At 44.0% G+C, this 21,666-nt stretch overlaps 1 protein-coding gene and 1 long non-coding RNA gene across 3 annotated transcripts in view; one reads left to right on the forward strand and one right to left on the reverse strand.

Annotated features, from left to right (window-relative positions):
- The first annotated feature begins 821 nt into the window (after positions 1-821).
- Positions 822-5,811, forward strand: LOC310756193. The gene is made up of 3 exons (XR_014544754.1): positions 822-1,280; positions 5,333-5,415; positions 5,508-5,811. It is a non-coding gene; the product is annotated as an uncharacterized lncRNA (long non-coding RNA).
- A 4,287-nt stretch (positions 5,812-10,098) lies between these two features.
- Positions 10,099-21,666, reverse strand: part of LPAR2 (lysophosphatidic acid receptor 2) — a 59,952-nt gene continuing 48,384 nt past the window's right edge. For both annotated transcript variants that reach the window (XM_083599871.1, XM_083599872.1), the window contains one exon: positions 10,099-14,363. In XM_083599871.1, the coding sequence (XP_083455997.1) occupies positions 14,062-14,363 (302 nt within the window). In that variant the 3' untranslated portion in view covers positions 10,099-14,061. The remainder of the gene's footprint in view (positions 14,364-21,666) is intronic.

Raw genomic sequence — 21,666 nt, forward strand, 5'->3', positions numbered from 1 at the left:
CCAACTCTACAATCCTTTGATCCTATAAGCCCAGTTCCACCAGCGTCCATGAGTCCTGCTTTACAGAGAAGATTCCTCTATTTCAGGGTAGAAGATATATTTTGATCAACCAGTGGATCTCTGCGTGATTTGCAGTCGACTGCCAAGAGGTTCTGACTCCCAATTGCTTAACAATGGCAGCAACACTTTCCCCCACCTAAATTAGGTTGCTAAAACAGGAACAGGTAGCTAGTTGGGAGTAAGCTGAAATTCATTTCAATTCTGGCAATGGAAACACATTTCTAGACCTCGAATGTGCTCAATGATCCTGTCTTTTGCACCTGGTTCTTGCTGGTAGCGCTTCATACAGCATCCACCCCCCTCTGTGCATTTGGATGTGCATCTGATTTACTTGGGCCCGTGGCAGCACTTGATCTAGCAAGCCATGGATGCAGGCAAGGGATCGTGTGGGGAAGGGAGGGTGCAAGGGGAGATCCAGGGATCGTCTCCCTTCTCTTCTTTTTTCTTGTTTAATAAAAACAAATGAAGGTAAGAGCCAAATACTGCATATAAAATTGGGTAAAGGTTCTTATAGCAACAACATCAACTGTTCAAGGACAAAACCCCTTAACCTTTAGCTTCCCTTTCCTTTGTATCACAACTTGTATATTCCATACAGGAAGAGAATCTTATTAAAGATTCAACCACTCCATAAAGCTCGCCCCACCCCCATTACAGTGAGTGGCAGCTGTCAGTCTGTGTCTTCCCTCTGCAGATTGTTTTATCTGTGTCTGTTTTTCTTAATTCCCTGTTTGTGTCAATGGAGACACTCCCTTTGGTTCCAGTAAAAACAAATCACAGGCTGAGGGTTTTTAAAAAATAAAAAAGGCTTCGTGTATTGGGACAAACCTTTAAAATGCTATCATGACAGTGTAAGTTTTAAAATCTTAGTGGGAGAGGCACGTAACCGTCATTGGGCAAAGCTTAAACAAACAGGGCATGCAATGCTTCATTGCTAATATTTATTACAGGGTTGTCACTTGAAGATTGCTATAAATAAATGTGTTGTAAAATACAGAAGAGTGCACAGAGCTGTAGCAAGTTGTTAAATAAACACAGAAACTGCCATTTTTATTTCTTCAAATGCTGCTCTAGCATCACTCAGCAGCCTGAGCTCACAGATCTGCACATGATCCACACCTCTGTGGATTCCCAGGCCTTCCTCTCCCCTTTGGGCGATTCTGCACCATTTACAAAGTTTCAGACATGCACAGGATTGTGCCACAAAGCAGCTTTGCTAGGTACTTTTGTTTTTTGTTTGTTTTTTGTTTGTTTTTTAAATGATATTTATTCAAAATTTCATCAGTACATAAACACGAAAAAAAAACAAGAAAAACAGAAAAATACAGCAAAAAAATAAAACAAAAAGAAAAAACCAAAAAAGAAAGAAGAAAAATACAAATCTCAGATTACAACTTTTCATTTGCTTATTTCTTGAACCTCCTCACACCTCCCTATTTGTATTCTAGTTTAATTTGTTATTCCAGCAAATTCTTCCCATGTTTCTCAATTTTAATTTAAATGATTAATCTTCACAATCTATCTTATTTATTGATTCAACATAACCTTTCCATCTTTTAATATAATCTGTTATTCAATTTACCTTAATCTCTTTAACCTTATCTTATCTTAAAAATCTTAAAATTTCAAAGTTTACATCATATTCATACATATCTCCTTAAATCATTTCTGCTAAAGCCAATTTAGTTCCTTTCCAGCATATTCCCTGATATTTCATTAATGTTGCACTAATTCCAAAATTAACAAAAGAATTTCCCTTGATATCTCTAATTTTTATCCAACGTCCCTTCTTCCTGGTTTCGGGTTATGTCAGTCCTTTCTGTCCATTACATCCAGTCCATCAATCTGGTGTTCTTATGTCCGAGGCCCTTAAATCTCTTCTAGGCCCCTTCTGCAAATTTTCTTGTTCTTGTTTGTGCTTATGCACTTCTTTGTCTATTGTTGGTTTCTTGGGGTGTGGGTCTCCGGAGGGCTCCATCAGGTAATAGTTTCCATTTTCCTTCGCCAGACTGGCCCCTTCCCCCCAGTCCCACTCCCCGTCGTCATCTTTGTAATCCAAAAAATATTTATCCAAAAGATAGTTATTCACCTTTTTCATAGTCCCACTAGAGTTAAAAGCTTCCTTGACTTCAAACACTTCCCAGCACTCTCCAAGTTCAATCTTCCAACGCAGTGGCTTTTGTTCCTGCAGGACTTTGGATCTCTCCATTTGTGTTGTTTGAGGAGTAATCACTGCCTCTTCCTTCTTCATCTGCCCTTGGACTTGCCTTGTTAAACCAGATTCCTGAATTGATCGCTGTATAACTTCTTTATCCTTATTCTCTGTTAAATCATATTCACTGGCCACAGCACTCATCAAGTCCAATTTTTCATGCATCAAGTTCATTTTCTCATGCAGCTGCTCCAGCAAAACATTTGTCATGCCAAGGGCAGACACCAAACCTTCCTTCCAACACATTTCTGTCAAGGTCAAACGGCTGGTCCCACGATCCAAATCTCGCAGCTGTAGAGTCTCCAAGTAAACTGTAGCAACAAACTGACAGGCTCCCTCTAGGGGACACAATTTCTATTCTAGCCGGAAAACTACCGTAACATCAGCCTCCTTTCGATTATAGGGAAAATTTATGCCAGCTTTTTGATGACTAAATTATTGCGATGGGTAGATGAGACTAACCAGATTGGCCATGAACAAGCAGGGTTCAGAACTAAACGCTCTACAACCGATCATGCGATAGTTCTTTATCATCTGGCACGGAAGTACTCCTCCCCCCCCCGGGGCTACCTCTGTGCTGCCTTCTTAGATCTAAAGGCAGCCTTTGACAGCGTTCCTAGAAATATTCTTTGGGAGAAACTTGCGAAACAGGGCATTGATAGAAGACTCTTATGGCTCATAAGCCAGCTCCACGAAGGCACCCTTGCCAGAGTGAGATTCACTCCAGCGGGCGACCTTACAAACTCAATACCAATAAACAAGGGAGTGCGCCAAGGATGTATATTGGCTCCCTGCCTATTCAACCTATTCATCAGCGACATGCGAGCACCCCTAGTCAACTCATCTCCAAGTACACACGCGCCTAGACTAGCGGATTACCGCTGCCCACTCCTTTTATATGCGGACGACGCGGTAATTCTATCCTATACACGTGTTGGACTAACCAGAGCTCTGAAGATCTTTGCCACGTATTGTCAACTCAATCAATTAACCATCAACCATGCCAAGTCCAAGATCCTGATCTTCTCCAGAAGCCGGAGATTATACAAATGGAAGCTTGGTGGGGCAAAAATAGAGCAAGTCCTAAAATTTCAATACCTAGGAGTCATTTTTCAATACAATTTGGGGTGGAAAGCTCACATTCAACACCTACTTAATAAGGCCAAAACCTTGTCATATGCGCTCCTCCGATTCTTCTTTTCGGACGGAGCTTTGCATGTTCCCTCGGCCCTAAAGGTGTTCAAGGCAAAAGTGGTTGCCGTGCTTGCTTATGCTGCCCCGCTCTGGGCCGTGATGACAGATCTTGCTCCCCTTGAGACTCTGCAAAGCCAATTCCTACGTCGGCTCCTAATGCTCCCCCTGTGCGTAAGCAACGCAGCCATGCGACTAGAATTGAAGGTCGCATCCCTAGAAACTTGCCTGTGGAAGCAAGTCTTCAATTACTGGTTATCATTGTGGCATAGATTACCAAACCATTACCTTGCCCAATGCTTATGGCGAGATGAATTCTCCAGCCTTTGGACTAGCAGAATTCATGCCAAACTCCTGAGTTATGGAATCTCTCCCTCAGATTCCCTAAAACTAGACCAAATCACTGCTCAGAGACTGATCCGCCAAAGACTGGATGACATCGATTTACAGCGAAATTATACGCTGGGGGGAGGTGTTTGTTCGCCCCAGAACATTGGTATCACTTTAACTTACTGCGTTCCATCATACCTCTCCTCCCTTTCGACTGTTGCACATAGACTGGCCTTCACCAAAGCGAGGTTTAACGTTTTTCCCTCCAATGTCCTGAGACATAGGTTCTCAAAGGGTCAAGCCCCCGCCGTGTGCGAATGTGATAAGGTGTCGCCGGAGTCGCTCCAGCACATTATGTTCACTTGCCCCTTGTTTAATGTGCTACGGGCAAATTTGTTGGGATCAATCATACAGAAACTAGAGGGTACCCCACCAAAATTCCACCTTGCCCAAATCTTGCAGGACAAGGATACCCACACGACCCTGAAGGTGGCTAGGTTCCTAGTTGCTGTCCTTTCCCAAAAGCGACGCCAAGGAGCTCTACAAGCTAATTAAGGCGTAGTATGCCTTTCCATTTTATAGTATTTTATTGTTATAGTAGTGTTTTAGCGATTGCTTTTTTTTCTCCTTACGGCACAAGCTGTTATTTATGTGTTGTTTTTACCTGTATGGGCCTATGGCCGTAATAAATGATATTCTATTCTATTCTATTTGTATCCATTTTTAAAATGTATCCAACAAAGGAGATTACTTTCGATTTCAAATCCTTTCGATTTTCAGATACTTTGTTTCTTTGAAATGCAAAAATGCAGAAAGTAGCGTTGAAGTTAATTTGTTTCTCTTTTTTTTAACTATCTGTCAAAAGTACTCCGCTTTCAATCAATGGACGTCTCAAACAATTTCTGTCCCGACACCCCGTCCCCAGGTTTGGGACGATGGAAACTTAAATTCCTTTACTCTCCTCCTGCAGGATTAAACAGTCAGATTCCCCCCCCCTTTTCTCCTGCTTCCAAGGGGGTTTAATGGTTGTGGATGCAGGAAATTTCCAACTTTAAAGCAGTTTTCCAGGCTATTAGGTTGCAAGGTCTTTGCTTCAGTCTATATACAAAAAGCGGAAGGCGGACTTCCTGTTTAAACCTTCCCGCTTCGTGCCTAATTCATAAGTTTTGTGAATTTCTTAATCCAATTCTCCGTTTTTACTCACGGGTACTTGATTTAGAGTCCAAATGTCATCAGGAAAAAGTCAGCGCTCTCCGGCGATGGCTGCGCGGCTTCCCTCCATGGAAATAGCGATCGGTTCGCAGCACCGCGCTGCTCACCCCGCTTCACTCCGGGGCCCCGAAAAGGGGTTTCCTCGTGAGTAGGGGAGGCGCACTTGGTGCTCTGCCGAACCCCACATTCCCAGGCTTCTCCGCCTGGGATTTCTAGCGGGGCCCCGCCTTCGCCGCGGCGGGAAGACCCAATTTCCACAGAGCCCGTTCCTCCAATCGGAGGAACTCCGCCATTCGTCGTTGGCGCTGACCCGGAAGTCTTTGCTAGGTACTTTTGAATGACACGGATGCTTTTTGATGGAAGGTTTTTTGAAGAGGTTTGCCTGACCATATGTCAGGGGTGCTCTGATGGTGTTTCCTGCTTGGCAGGGGGTTGGACTCGATGGCCCTTGTGGTCTCTTCCAACTCTATGATTCTATGATTCTTCATGGCCTGCTCCTGAGACTTTAACAGCAGCCTTGCTGACAGAAATCAAGCAACAATCCTTGTCTTGCCACAAGGAACAAATGTGAGGAGTTGGCTGCCTTTGTGTGTGAGCCAGAGTGCTGTTCAACACCCGGGAATAGTAGAAATAAAAGATAGCAGGCCTTGTTCAAAAGAACTGCCTTAGAATGGGCACACTGTTTACAAAAATTAGAGAGTGACAGGGAGTCTACTTCAGACTTATTCACTTTTATTTTAAAAGGGTATCTGGAATTGACAGGGGATATTACTGGGTCTGGAGGTAAGCCATCGATTTATGAATTCATAGAATCATAGAGTTGGAAGAGACCCCAAGGGCCATCGAGTCCAACCCCCTGCCAAGCAGGAAACACCATCAGAGCACTCCTGACATATGGTTGTCAAGCCTCTGCTTAAAGACCTCCAAAGAAGGAGACTCCACCACACTCCTTGGCAGCAAATTCCACTGTCGAACAGCTCTTACTGTCAGGAAGTTCTTCCTAATGTTTAGGTGGAATCTTCTTTCTTGTAGTTTGGAACCATTGCTCCGTGTCCGCTTCTCTGGAGCAGCAGAAAACAACCTTTCTCCCTCCTCTATGTGACATCCTTTTATATATTTGAACATGGCTATCATATCACCCCTTAACCTCCTCTTCTCCAGGCTAAACATGCCCAGCTCCCTTAGCCGTTCCTCATAAGGCATCGTTTCCAGGCCTTTGACCATTTTGGTTGCCCTCCTCTGGACACGTTCCAGTTTGTCAGTGTCCTTCTTGAGCTGTGGTGCCCAGAACTGGACACAGTACTCCAGGTGAGGTCTGACCAGAGCAGAATACAGTGGCACTATTACTTCCCTTGATCTAGATGCTATACTCCTATTGATGCAGCCCAGAATTGCATTGGCTTTTTTAGCTGCCGCATTACTTGAACAAATTACTTGAACTTGCCGAATTACTTGAACAAAGAAGGGGAGGCAAAAGGGGGTGAAATTGCAGCCAGTTTAGTTAGAGCAAGGGTTCCTAAAGGGCAGTGCCTGGACCATCCAGGGCCCATGAGCTTCGTTCACGTGATCCATGGCATCTCTGTGGATTTGTGGTTGAAGCTGGAAGCTGGCACATCAATTGCATTAAATACTCATATTGCTTTTTATTATATTTTTTTATTTTATTACTTATATTGTGTTACAATTTAAATTCTATAGAATTCAAATTGTAATACAGTAACATACAATATTTAAGAAATAAAAGAAGCAAAAAATTAAGAGTTAGAAATCATGCAGCACCTACCACCGTGCACTGCAATTGCTATAACGGGGGCAGAGAGGATTACGTGGTCTGCCAAGAAACCTCTGCAATTTTCAAGTGGTCTGGGGGAGGGAAGCGTGGGGACCACTGGTTTAGAGGATAGTTTGAATGTTCAAAATAGTTTTCCATTTGAGAGGTGGACTGATAGCAACCAAATGAAATTCAATGAGGACTAACCTTAAATGTTTACACACAGGAAAAGAGAGCCAAGAAGAGAAGTATAAGATGCATCATTTGTTTTAATAGTACCTTAGAGCATATGCCTTTTCTGCTCAGAGCACTGGCCAGCAACCAGCAGGGTTGGATTTGTGCCAAGCAGCTATTTTCAGTGCCACTGCTGACCCGTGGGACATAGAAAGCAAGAAGACCTAACTCTACCCACAAGCAAATGCAGAGTGCATCCCCCCACCCACCACAGAAAAACTACAATGAAGTTCCCATACAGCAGGGTGGGTGGGCTTGGGAAAAAGTCGTGGGAGATTTTCCTGATCAGAGGATGGTGTTTCTCAATAGACCGGAGCCACAACGTGTGTTTTTTTCTGGCAGTTAACCACAAGCATCCAGAGCACTTTTCAATAAATGTTTCACAATGGCAGCGCTGTGCTGATCCTTCTAGTTTATCTGGGTTATCAGCAAGCAGTGTAGGGGGAAGTAAGGTCTCTCTCTGGTGCCCCAGTTTTGAGTGTCAATGACCCACAAAATATGACACGTAGGAAAGCAGAAAGCAGCTTTCTAGCAAGTCAGCCCTTGGTCCATCTAGCTCTATATTGTCCCTAGTGGCTCCCTAGTTTCAGGCAGACCTTCCTGGAGAAGCCAGGGATTGAACCTGGGACCTTCTGCATACAAAGCAGATGTTCTGCCCCTGCCCTACAGCCCACCTGGAAGCATCATTTGGATCTGAATGGAGAAATGCTGACTGATGAGCTGATGTGATCAAGAAGCAAAGAAGGAAGAAACAGGTAAGGGAATTCTACAGACAAGGTGGTGGGTGAAAGTCCCTCACGTCTCCCATGTGTTTCCGTAAATCAACATCTGGCATCATCTGCTGGTCTTGCTTGATATACAAGGTTCCCTGACACCTATATCAGCTCTCTGTTTTCAGAGCTGGAACTGCATTTGGATATATTATCTATGCCACTTCTTTTGGTCATAGAGCTATTGGGGTATGCAGATCATCCAGTAGGAAGGATGGGACAACAGTTGCAGCCCTTTTACTCCCAAACCCAGTCTTTTTTATGAAATACAGTGGTACCTTGGGTTAAGAACATAATTCATTCTGTTCTTAACCCGAAACCGTTCTTAACCTGAAGCACCACTTTAGCTAATGGGGCCTCCAGCTGCCGCCATGCCACCGGAGCACGATTTCTGTTCTCATCCTGAAGCAAAGTTCTTAACCCGAGGTAATATTTCTCGGTTAGCGGAGTCTGTAACCTGAAGTGTATGTAACCCAAGGTACCACTGTAAAGAGAAGCTGAGCTAAACGGAGGCTGTAGCTTTTGAAACCCATGATTTCATAGAATCATAGAGTTGGAAGAGACCACGAAATCATAGAGTTGGAAGAGACCACAAGGGCCATCGAGTCCAACCCCCTGCCAAGCAGGAAACACCATCAGAGCACTCCTGACATATGGTTGTCAAGCCTCTGCTTAAAGACCTCCAAAGAAGGAGACTCCACCACACTCCTTGGCAGCAAATTCCACTGTCGAACAGCTCTTACTGTCAGGAAGTTCTTCCTAATGTTTAGGTGGAATCTTCTTTCTTGTAGTTTGGATCCATTGCTCCGTGTCCGCTTCTCTGGAGCAGCAGAAAACAACCTTTCTCCCTCCTCTATGTGACATCCTTTTATATATTTGAACATGGCTATCATATCACCCCTTAACCTCCTCTTCTCCAGGCTAAACATGCCCAGCTCCCTTAGCCGTTCCTCATAAGGCATCGTTTCCAGGCCTTTGACCATTTTGGTTGCCCTCCTCTGGACACGTTCCAGTTTGTCAGTGTCCTTCTTGAACTGTGGTGCCCAGAACTGGACACAGTACTCCAGGTGAGGTCTGACCAGAGCAGAATACAGTGGCACTATTACTTCCCTTGATCTAGATGCTATACTCCTATTGATGCAGCCCAGAATTGCATTGGCTTTTTTAGCTGCCGCGTCACACTGTTGGCTCATGTCAAGTTTGTGGTCAACCAAGACTCCTAGATCCTTTTCACATGTACTGCTCTCCAACAGCTCAAATGTTTCAAAAATTAGCATCCTGTAATGCCTAGGAAGAGGTGGGGCTGTGCGCAATTTGTGGGAAGGGTTGCCACAGAGAAGGTGTGCTGGTCAGTGTGGTGGGGAGCCTGTGCCTGCCAGATGTTGTTGAACTCCAGCTTCCATCAGCTGTGGCCAGCATGGCTGTTGGTGGGGGATGATGGGAGTTGTGGTTCTGCAACATCTGGAGGGCCAGAGATTCCCCACCTCTGGTTCCACATCTGCAGCCCAACAGAGCAAGGGTGAGGTCAGAAGGCTCTTGGAGAGCTCTCCTTCTCCAGTCCCAGAAGCAATACAAACTGCTCATTGGACCCTGCTGAAAGCCAAGTGAGGTATTTGGGAAGAGAACAACGTAGCTCATCTCTCACTACAAGGATCCATTCACAAACAGTGGAGAGCCATGGTTTAGGCAGCTGGTCATTTGGCTCTCCCACAAACAGCACACCCTTTAAAAGTGTCCACATGTCCTGTTAATAAATGAGGTAATCTGGAAAAGAAACACAAGAGACTTTCTAAAATCAGTTTGGCGTAATCAGCTTAATTTTTCCAAGGGTCATTTGTGGAAGCACCAAGCAACCTGTGCAGATTTGTCCCTGTGCACAACTGTCAAGCATCCATGACAGACTCTTGAGACTGAAGAAAACGCAGCCAGTTTCTTGTAAGCAGCTGTCCAGTTACCTTTATCCACATCCAGCTCTTACTTCCGTGCCAGAAAGCAAACTGGACTCCATTTTAAACATCAAGCTGCACTAGTCCCCCAGCCAGAGTTTCTGATAGCTCCAGCCCTGCTTAAAGCAGCCATTAAAAGGAGCCCCAAACATTTGAGGGATTGAGGACTGGAAGCTGACTGGAGAGGCCACTTCACAATCAACTGGGAAGTTGTCCTGCACACGTCTAAACAGAAATGGAAGTGAACTGAACAAGACCAGCGATCCCATCCATCTCAGTGGGGTTTGCCCTGGGAGGAAGTGCCAGTGGGTCATTTGCCCACGGGGCTGATCTGCCTGCTCTTAATGGTACCTAGACTCTACTCCAGCTCAGTTTTGGATTATCATTATTATATTTATTTAGTTATAGCCCACCTTTTCATCAGACAGGGGCTCAAGACAGCTTACAGATAGAAACAGCCAAAAACATAAGGGGGGGTAGTAATTAAAAAGCAATTAAACACTAATAGAATCAAACCACCATAGCCTGGTAGCAGTATTGCACAGCTCCTGTTCATTCCAGTGGGGCTTGTCTAGGAAAGCCTCCTGCTCTGTTGCACCCAGTGTATGAATGATGGGACCTAAAATCTGGGGAGGGGCTGCAGCTCAGTGGTAAAACCTCTGCTTTGCAGGTGGTCAGTCCCACGTCCCATCCCTGCCACCTCCAGTTAAAAGGCTAAAGCAGCAGATGAGGTACCCCTCATCTCTCATGCCTGAAACACAGACAAGCAGCTGCCAGTCAGCATAGTTGAGCTTAGATGGAGAGTCTGAGCAGCACAAATGCAGTTCCCTCTGTTTGTGCTTTAAGTGAAATGAGGGCAATAGCTTTGGGAACTGGTAGGAACCAACCGTCTCCCAAGGAGTATTCGCAAGCAGAAGACACAGAGACTGAGAGGGACAGAGCTTGACTAAGCTAGGACAGTGTCAGGTGGTGGAACATTAATGTGCAAGGCAGTAGAGTGCTGTGCTGTCATGCACCTCCTTTGCCCTGTGCCATGTTGGATGTTGAGGAGCCCCTAGTGTTCTGCAGGCTCTCAGTGCAGTTCACCCATGTCATCTGCTGCCACAAGGCTGCCCTTCCTTCAGCGGCATCTTCTCCCCTCTGGCAAGTGCTGCTTCTTTCCCCATCCCTTTGCTAGCAATGCCTACCAGGGATGAGGGAAGCTCATGTGGTGTCGGACGGCAGCTGCCATCACCCCTGACCAAGCTGGCTGGGGAAGGAGGGCCACAGGCTCCCTATCCTTACAGGTGCAAGTGGTGGGGACAGAATCAGCTGCATTCCACCTGCACTACTTTTCTGTCAAAGTGGGCCCTCCCTTTGTCTTGCCACTGCAGCCCAGCTCTCCCCCCCCCCCGGCATTTGCCCTTTGTACTGGGTTTCAGTTCCACTGCTCCTTCGCCATGCTGGTGCCCTCCAGATGCTGTTGGGACTACGAGGCACACCTGGAGAGTACCAGGTTGAAAGGCTGCATTCTGTCCTTGTCTCCTGATGGAGAATTGTCAGCCCTCCCTTTCCCCTTTAATCATTTTGCCTCATTCACAAAAATATTTTGGGCAGGCTCTCTCACCAGTAGCCTATGACAGAGCCAAGTGCTCAACCTACTTCCAGGGCCAACTGAAATGTAGTTTGTCATACAGTTTGCCTTGGAGTAACTGATTTCTCTTTAACAAATAGCCAGCACTGTTTGTTTGTTTGTGTGTGTGTGCTCCCAAGCTAAACCTTAGTGAGGGGGAACGGGGTATTTACAGAGGCTCACCCCCCAGCCCAGTTTGCAGCATGCTCTCCCCAAGGAAGCTCACCTGGCATTACTTAACTAACGTTACTCCAGTACCAGGCAAAGACTTTCCACTTCTCCCACACCTTTTGAATAAGCCTTTCAAAATAATAATAATAATAATAATAATAATAATAATAATAATTGTATTTAGTGTCTTTTATTATCATGCTTCCTGTAAACTGATGAACTGATGCTTGGCTCATGTGTTCATTTTCTGAGTTGCGCCGTTATATTGGATTGTTTTAAGATTGCATTGTACATCACCTAGAGGCTGCAGCAGTATTGGCAACCAACGTATGCAATAAAACACAGCTTTTATAAATCCCTTCCTGCTGCAGCTTTGGTAAGAATCACCGCCTCCTTCCACGGTGAAAAGTGGTGAGAATGAATGGTGGAGCCCATGACATTCTCTGCCCACCCTGAACAGCTTCTTCCAGTCACAACCACAGCAGGGACAAAACTTCCAGAGTGCACCTGTGCATGCACAACATAAGACACTTGCTGACTTACACAATGGTCTAGGCTCACCATCCCTTTGGAGTGAGGCCTGATCCTCTGCCTTTAACAGCAGCTTCTTCTGCAGACATTGACAGGGAACAGTCTTACCTCTATGCCATGAAAAGTGCCACCAGCTGATAGGTGCAGATCAGGTGGCTACCAAAGGCAGGAGGAGAGGCCAGTTTCCCCCCTTCCCCTGCTTAGGAGGCAACATGAGCAGAAGGGAGAAGGACACCTTCCTTCGCATCAGTCCAGGCTAACCATATTATTCCAATCACTTTTGTCAGTCTACCAACACATTATTTTATTCTTGGCATATATGATATATTAAAAAACCCTTCACAGTTTTCCAGAGAAGGTGTTTTGGGGGGGGTGTGCATTGCAAATTGTGAAATTTACACAGTGGGAAAAAAGCATGGGTTCTTCCAACTCATATTTTTGCATGTTGATGGGCCAACTCAGAAGACTGAATGCTTATAGGGCTGCTGGCTTTGGGACACCTGGGTTCAACTGTGCACATCTGGAAGAAAAGCTGAAGCACAGTTAGCATCGTAATCTCCCTGAGGGGGTGGGCTGAGTTCAGCCACCAAACTTCTGCCTGCTATGCAATTATTCAAGGCACAGGAGCAAACCTGCTGACTGACTCTTCACCCAGTGACTCTAAAGCAACTCAAGGCCAAGCCTGTGGGGGGAAACAATGGCATTTTACAGACAAGACCTCATGATGGAACCAGCCCTCTAACTGGGCATCATGCCTCTGTTTCAACAATGCAGGGGGTCCATTTCCTACAGCAAATGAGTTGTGGGAGCAAACAAAGCTGGGCAGAAGAATATGATACTTAGCAAGCTAAACTATTCAGTCATCAGCTGGTGGGTGGCCAACACAGGACCTTCCAGTTGTGAGACTACAAATCCCATCATCCCCAGTTAGCATGGGCAATGGGCAGGGATGATGGGAGCTGTAGTCCCACAACACCTGGAGGGCACCACACTATCTGAGCGTCAGCTAAGCTGCCAAACTCCACCTCTAAACATCAACCTTCAAAAAAAGAGAAAAGAATAATTGCTCTTGGCATGCTTAATTCTTGCCTATTGCTGCTGCGGTGTCTGTTCTTAGATAGAATGGGACCATTAATTCAACCTAATTGTTACTGTGGATGTTGCCAGAAGGACAGCTGGCAACTGGGCCATCTTGACCTGGAATCTCCAAGAGCATAAAACACAGAGGGGGGTAGAGGTTGTAACAGATTATTGGGGAGTTTGTGCAGTAGCAGAAGGCATGTGGGCTTTCGGGTCTCAGCCCTAGAATGGCTGTGCCAAGAAGGCAGTAATACTGAACAGGCTGGGGACAGAAAGTTCTTCACCCTACACAGAAACATTCTAGACGAGCACCTTGACATAGCAGGCGATGGCACCCCTCAGGACAGCTTGCTTAAAACAGCACTGTGCAAGAACAGAAAGGCAGGTATCCCGGTGGTTTCATTCCACCATTTTTCAAAGACTGTCCAAACATTTGTGTGCTTAAAAGAACTAGAAAAACAAGTCTGTCTTAAGAGCCCGCCCCCCGCCCACCCCGGTGTTAACAGACAGAGGGAGACTTGCTTGTTAGCTTGGGAAAGAAGCAGCTGTAGTACAAACCAGTTTTGAACAGGTTCTTAACACAGCAGCATTTTTAAGGTGCCTTTCAAGGTGTCATGCAAAGCAAGTGTGCTGATTCATTCCTTGGCTCTGTGAACAGTCACTGCATCCCAGATATGTGGTCTCTACAGTTACAATACAGCACCATCTGTCGGGGGGGGGGGGGCGCACATCGTCACAGTTGGGTGCTACAAACCAAGATGGCTGTCCTCATCCACACGTACAACAATGTCTCCTACAGACCCTGGCTGATAACCTTGGTCACAGTGCTTTCCCAGTCGCACCGCAGCCATGGTCTCTAGCCTCAAGACAGGCTGGTCTCCCATTGATTACCAAAAAGTTGGCTTCAGACAACCAGCATGAAGGAGCCTGAAAATGGCAGATTAGAGTGTGGAGTCCATCACTGGATGTCCATTCTGAGGCAATATCCTGTGCTCTGTGGTGCTGGACTTGACCGACGCAGGCGAGTACTTTGGCATCCTGTGACAGGCAAAGCAGAGAATCTTCCGGAAAGTGCTGCGCATCTCATTGTCCCGGTAGGAGTAGACGACGGCATTAATGAGTGAATTTATTTCAGCCAGAAGCAGGACATATTTCTCCACCGATAACACGTCACAGCTTTCACAGCCAAGGCCGTCCAACAGGAGCACCACCTGTCCAGGGGTCCAGCAGATAACAAAGGCACCTAAGAACAGGAGAGAGGAATCTCTTTAGAATTTGGAAGAGATCAGAGGCCTCCTGGTTCCAAGGGGCGGGACACTTCTTTGATATGCTCAACACTTTTTTAAAAAATGTGGAAAATGCTTGCGTGGTGGATGAGCACACACTTCTGCTCCCACACTGCTCTGAAAGCAGCAGGAGGAGCCGCCCTCAATGGTATTCCCCGGTTAAGAACAAGATTCTTGCATCAGTCATTCCATCAGAGTTCAGCACAGAGAAAGGGCACAGGATGACCCCATCAGCTCTGCTGCCAGGACCTCTGGCCATTCCTCTCTCAACTGATGCCTAGCCATTGCTGTTCAATAATGATAATGATAATGATAATGATAATGATAATAATAATAATAATAATAATAATAATAATAATAATAATACCTGCCCTTCACCAGCAGGTCCCAGGGCAGGTTACAATTTAAAATTCAGAATTAAAAAGATCTAGAGCATACTAGGCTACATGAACAATTTTCATCCCAGCTGGTTCTAATAAGAACTGTAACTTTTAAAATAACTGCTACTTTAACTTGCATTTCTGCTTCTCTCCCCATCCCTTTTTCCTTATGTGTCATGACTTTTGAGGGGGCTGCCTGACTACTGATCTTTGTGAGTTGTTCTGGGAGCCTTTTCAGCTGACGAGTGGAGTAAATATGCTTCAAAATGACAAAACCTGCAGAAATTCCCTCATCTACGTCATTATGAAAAGCTGCAGGAGCCTTGTCTTCTTCTCATAACCTGGTGATCCTAGACAGCTGCTGGGTAAACTTTGAGAGGAAAAGACTAGAATGCTCCATCTCTTCTCATGGCTATCAGACTTTCATGGTCTTTATCAAGAGATGCTTTTGCACTACTTTTTTATACAGTATATATATTTAGTGTTGAATCTATCTCAAAAATAGGGTCTGCAAAGTTGCACCCCTTATCCTCAGGTTGCCAACTGACCAGGGGAAAACATGTTCAAACCTGGATCTTGTGCCTCCACAAAAGTAGCCAGGAAACTTTTTGACCACATGAAAATAAGCATCACTATCCCTCAACACCACAAACAATCTGCCCTGCTCCTCTAAACACAAATAAGTGTGCATGAAAAATATCCATGCAAGCCTCCCTGGTGATTCTTTTTCTACTCAAATCAAGGTTTATTACAGGACCCCACCCTGTTCTCAGCTGGAGCTCATTACAGCTGGAGCTCCCCTCTTGCTTCAGCCCACCCCCACCCCGACCACTCAGCTTCCCCAGCAGAACTCATCCAAGGGTCCTTCATTTCCAAAGCCACTGCTGCACAGCTAGAGAGTAGCCTCTGGCCGACTGTTTAGGATAGCACAGCACACAGGAGCCTAAGAGCTTAGCAAAATCCAATCTTGGGCTTTTCTGAAATTCTGGTCATGCCAGAGGCTGGCGGATACATCTGTTGCAGAAAGCAGGTAGCCAGCCGCATGCCAAAGTCAAGGGCGTGAGAGCCCCATCCATCAACACCTGCATATCAGATTAAGTCAAGCTGTCCTACAGCTTGGGTACCAAACTGATTCTCCTTTGGAAGAAAAGAGGGAGGGAGGGAGGGAGCCCAAAAAGGGTCAGCCCACACACCCCAAGGAGCATACGGAGTGCACCATAACAAGCACATTCCTGCTCAAGAACATGTTATCTGCACTGAACCTCTCACACACAAATGCTTCCTCAGGACCCTTGGGATCTAAACCACTAATTTTCTAGGCACCAAGTACGTAACTGTGCTGTCAACTGGCTAAAGGACTCTTAAGACAATTTCTCAAAGACAGAAAACAGCTATTCCATGACCATATCATGGAGCCAAACTGAATTTCTCCATCCATCCATCCATCCATCCATCCATCCATGAAGCTAGGCAAGCAGATTGAAAGACCATGCCCCCCACTTAAAGGGCTTAGGATCCAGGATCCAAGGCAAGGGAAGAAACAACAGCACTAAAATAGTGACGATGAGGCAGGAGCACTTTCATGCTTTCTATCTTCTAGGAACACTTTCCCTGCTGGATTTGCCATGGAATGCCTCCTCCTCCATTGCTATGGGGGGCATGTTCTAAAGGGCAGTTTTCCCGTAGATCAGGCATCCTCAAACTTGGCCCTCCAGATGTTTTGAGACTACAATTCCCACCATCCCTGACCACTGGTCCTGCTAGCTAGGGATCATGGGAGTTGTAGGCCAAAACATCTGGAGGGCTGAGTTTGAGGAAGCCTGCCGTAGAGTAATGGCCAGGCCTGAACTCCACCCACCAGTCAAAATGTGTCATCGCCCCCGCCGGATGTGGAATCCCTGGATCCAGCCCCCACATGCCCTACATGAATTCACAGCACTCATTGAGACACACCTCAGTTTACTTCCCCTTCTACTGTTCTGGGGAGGAGAAACATCCGTCACAAGTACCCATTTGACAGGAACAAGTGAAAATGTGTCACCACGGCGGCAGCAGTGGCCCTCTGGCTCAGAGCAGAGCTTGTCCGTCTCCATTTGCTGTCTTCCTGAGGACCCTGCAGAGCCTTTCTAGGGAGATTGCTATTCCCTGGAGAAAGGGTCCAGAAAGCACGGGTGGGGGTGGTTCAGTGTGTGAAACCCAAACATCAAAATCCAGGGGTGTGTATTTATTTTAAAAATGAACTGAAAAATGAAAAGAGCCCTGCTTTGTTTTGAATAAAAACAAATAAAATCCCATCCACCCAACCCCCCACCCACCCCCCAAAAATCATTTTCCATTTACTTTTATTTGCAGCAATGTTTTGTTCTGGAAAGAGTCTGGCCCACTGTGTACAGTTCACAAAGAGGGCACAGAGGAAGAAAAGTAAAAATGATAGATTGGAAACCCTATACAGTTTAGATAGCAGTTGGACTGTGTTTGTACACCTTTTTAAACCGCCTATAAAACTGGGATTCTTTGCACCTGCAATTTGGCAGGTATTGTGGCTTGTAGCAAGTAGTCCAAGTTTGCAATGTTCCTGCCATCTGGATGGCGAACACCAAAATCAGGGCATCAGAAGCATGTTAGGATTGCCCACTGAAATAAACAGGGGAAACCCTAAAACAAATATACTGAAAAAGAACAGAGAAACAGCCTCCCCTGCCCTGCCTTTGCATAGCCCTTTTCAAAATCCACTTGGCTATGAACTTTGCCCGGTGGCCTAGGGCATCCCGTCGCTCAGCCTAACCATATTACACACAGGGGTGCTGTGGTTAAATGACAGCCTCTGCTCTTGGAAAGGGAGAATGGTAAGAAGTAACAAAGCAAGCTGCGCAAAGTGAGCCTCTGGTGGTCCAGAGAAAATGATGCAGACAAGGGGAGTTTGGAGACAGCTTGAAGAACCAGGAGCAGGTGCTGTCACTGCAGCAGCAGCAGAGGACCCAGGCGGAAGGAGCAGAATGGCAAAAAGTGCAGAGGGCATGAGAAGGGGAGTGGAAGATAAAGGAAATCTTCCAATATTGAACTATATTTGTACTTTGGTCTACGTTTTTCTGAGTTTGGTCTATACTTATCTGATTTATGTTTTTCTGAAGCTGTTAGTAAAAAGGAGTGAGTGTTTGTTTCTCTAACTTAAGAAGTACGTTTAAAGATTTTTGGGGGAAATGTCTCATCAATCAAAGAAGGGAAGTGATGTGGAAACCCCCACAGAGAAAAAGGGGTCAAAACAAGAATCAGATTTTAAAGCAGAGATATTAAAAATGTTTGGAGATATTAGGCAAAGTGAAAAGAATTTGGAAGCAAAATTAGAACAAGTGGATACGAGGATTGGGAAAATGGATAAAAAAATCGATGAGACAGTTAATGAATTGAAGGGACAAATCAAAGAGGTGTCTAGGAGAACACATTCATTGGAGGAAGGAATGAAGAGGACAAGACTGGAAATGAAGGAATTGAAGCGGGAAGATGAGAAAACCAAGGTGGGGCTATTTGAAATGAATAAGGTACAGGAAGAAATGTGGGACGCGATTGCCATGAATGAACTAAGACAGCGGGAAGTGAATTTAAGGCTGAGAGCCGTACCAGAGGTTCAAGGTGTTAATATCAGACAAAAATTAATAACAGAACTAGCACAATGGTTGGAATTACAAACTGAGGAAGTGGCAAACACAGTGCAGAATGCTTTGAGGATGAGAGTGAAAACGATTAAATCAAGGAAATTTCCAGGAGATTGTCTTATAACTTTCAAGGACAGAGAAATGAGAAATTTGATACTTCAGAAAAACAGAGAAAAAAGATTATGCATTGATGGAAGTTACATAATCATTTTTAAAGACATCCCAATCAGATTGTTGAAGCGAAGAGACCCATATAAGCCCCTGGTACAAATCCTTAAGAAGAATAACATCAAATTCAGATGGGAATATCCTGAAGGGATTTCCTTTGTTTACAAAAGCAAGAGGCACAGGCTGACCAGTCCAGAGGAGATAGGTAAATTTCAGAGAAAATACAAGGAATTAACAACAGAAGAAGAAGAAGTGAAAGGTGCAGTAGGAGGAATTGGAGCCACAGGCGGGAAGGATTCAGACGAAAAGGAGGAGAAGAATGGAGAAAAGACAGACGAGGAACGGGAAGAAGAAGTAGACGGATTATAGAAAAATAAATTTAAAAAAAACTTTTTAATCAGGAAGCATTATGGCGTTAAAATTATGGAATTGGAATATTAATGGGATGAACGAAAGGAGAAAACGGAATAAAGTGGAACAATATTTGAAAAAGAAAAATTTGGATATTATCTGTCTACAAGAAACACATGTGGCAAGAAGACATAGAAAAATCTTGATTAATAAAAGACTTGGAAACGAATTTATATCTTCTGATAAAGAGAAGAAAAGAGGAGTTGTTTTGTATATAAAAAGTAAAATTGAAGCCCAGCAAATTTTCAAAGATGAAGAAGGGAGAATTATTGCTGTTCAGATTATCTGGCAAGGCGAAAAATTAATAATTGTCGGGATCTATGCACCTAACGGAAATAAGACTGATTTCTATAAAAATTTGGAAGAAAGGTTGTTAGAATATATGGACCAAAAGATAATTGTGATGGGAGATATGAATGGTGTAGTTTCAACAGAAATGGACAGACTAAGAGATAAAGGGACTAAAGAAGGTAAACTACCCAAAACCTTTTTTGAAATGTCAAAAAATTGTAACCTGATTGATATTTGGAGATTGAGACATCCACCTGAGAAACAGCTTACATTTTATTCAGAACCAAATCAGTCAATGTCGAGAATCGATCAAATTTGGATTTCTAATGAATTAACTCCAAGAATCCTTCAAACTGAAATCCAACCAAGAGTAATTTCAGACCACAGTCCGATTAAATTGGAGATGAAAGGTTTTGAAGAAAGAACATTTAGATGGAGAATGAATGATTATCTCTTTGACGACCAAAAAATTGTACAAGATGCGAAAAAGAAGCTGACGGAATACTTTGTGGACAATTGTAACAAAGGTACGAAGATGAGTACAGTCTGGGATGCAAGCAAGGCAGTGATGAGAGGGTTTTTTATACAACAGAATTCAATCAAAAAGAAGAACAGAGAGAAAGAAAAGAAAGAAATTTTAAAACAGATAATGGACAATGAGCAAAAATTAATTAAAAAACCAAATAATTCAAAAATCAAACAAAGTATTAAGGTTTTGCAAACACAATTTGCTATGATAATAAATAATTGTATTGTATTGATCTTTATTACGGCCATTGGCCCATCACACAACAGTTTCCCATACCAACATAATGTACTTAAACCACCAAATTTAAAACTGCCAAAAACTTACAAACAACAGACAAGAACCAAAGCAAAACAAAAAACAAAGGACCAACATCATACATTACATAAAATTTGTAACATAAATATCACCCTCTGCTTATAAATTAGTAAAAGACATCCATGGTGATATCACCTAGTTACAACCTAAAACATAGATCATAGTTTAAAGGGATTATCCGAGCCGCACAGGAGTCCGTTTCTCTTCTTTAGGGATAGGACGCTGATCAAGAATCTGGCAACCATGAGTGATCTTAGGGGGTCATCATCATTTAATAGATATCTCAGTTTGGCTTCATTTGTATCATCGGCAATTCCCTTTAGATATTGAGCGAGAAACTTGCTCCTGGCCGATGAGTGAAGAGCACAGTCAAGAATTATGTGATGCAACGATTCCGGTACCCCACAATTACAATCACGTAAGAGCGATATCTGTCCATTGGAGAATCTATTTCTCAGCACGTTCGATGGGAAGGTGTTGAATCTTGCCTTTACAAAGGCATATCTATGAGCCGAAGAAGTCAAGGAGTTCAAATAGTTTGGGAGCCTTAAGAAGGGTAATAAACCAAGGTTTAGAGGTGAGCAGGTACCATTGCCCAAGATATGATAATAAATAAAGAGGTGGAGTGGAATATTAAAAAGTTAAGACAAAGAAATTTTGAATTCGCTAATAAATCTGGTAAATGGCTTGCCTGGCAAATTAAGAAAAGAAAAGAACAAAGCACAATCAACAAAATCATGGTGGAAGGAGAAGAGATAAATAATCCGAATGGTATTAGAAAAGGATTCCTGGATTTTTATAGACAATTGTATAGAAGCAAAGAAAAGAACAATATGAGGAAAATAGAGAGATTTTTAAAAGAAAAAAGAGGTGCAAAAGATCCCAACAGAAAAGAAAGACAGACTGAACACCCCAATTGATAACGAGGAGATAAAAGAGATTATAAAAGAGCTGAAAAAAGGGAAGGCCCCGGGACCAGATGGATTTACCGCAAGTTACTATAAAGAGCTGAGACACACCCTGACAGTACCATTGAAAGAAGTAATGAATAATATTTTGAAAGAAAGAGACATACCAGAGACTTGGAAAGAAGCTTTTACAACCTTTATCCCAAAGCAAGATGCGGATTTAACACAAATAAAGAATTATAGGCCAATTTCATTGTTGAATACAGATTATAAAATCTTTGCAGGAATAATGGCGAAAAGACTGAAAAAAGTACTACAAGAAATCATTCATGAAGATCAAGCAGGTTTCCTTCCAGGCAGGCAGATGAAAGACAATGTTAGGAATATAATCATTATTTTGGAATATCTGACAGCCAGGAATGAGAAACAAGCAATTTTGATGTTTGTGGATGCCGAAAAGGCATTCGATAATATATCATGGGATTTTATGTTAAAAAACTTAGCACATATGGAGATAGGGAATGATTTCTTTAATGGAATAAAGGCAATTTATACGGAACAAAGAGCAAAATTGATTGTGAACAATGTAATTACGGAAGAGGTGA

This window comes from Podarcis filfolensis, assembly GCF_964270895.1.
Source record: "Podarcis filfolensis genome assembly, chromosome: 2".
Taxonomy (NCBI): Eukaryota; Metazoa; Chordata; class Lepidosauria; order Squamata; family Lacertidae; genus Podarcis; species Podarcis filfolensis.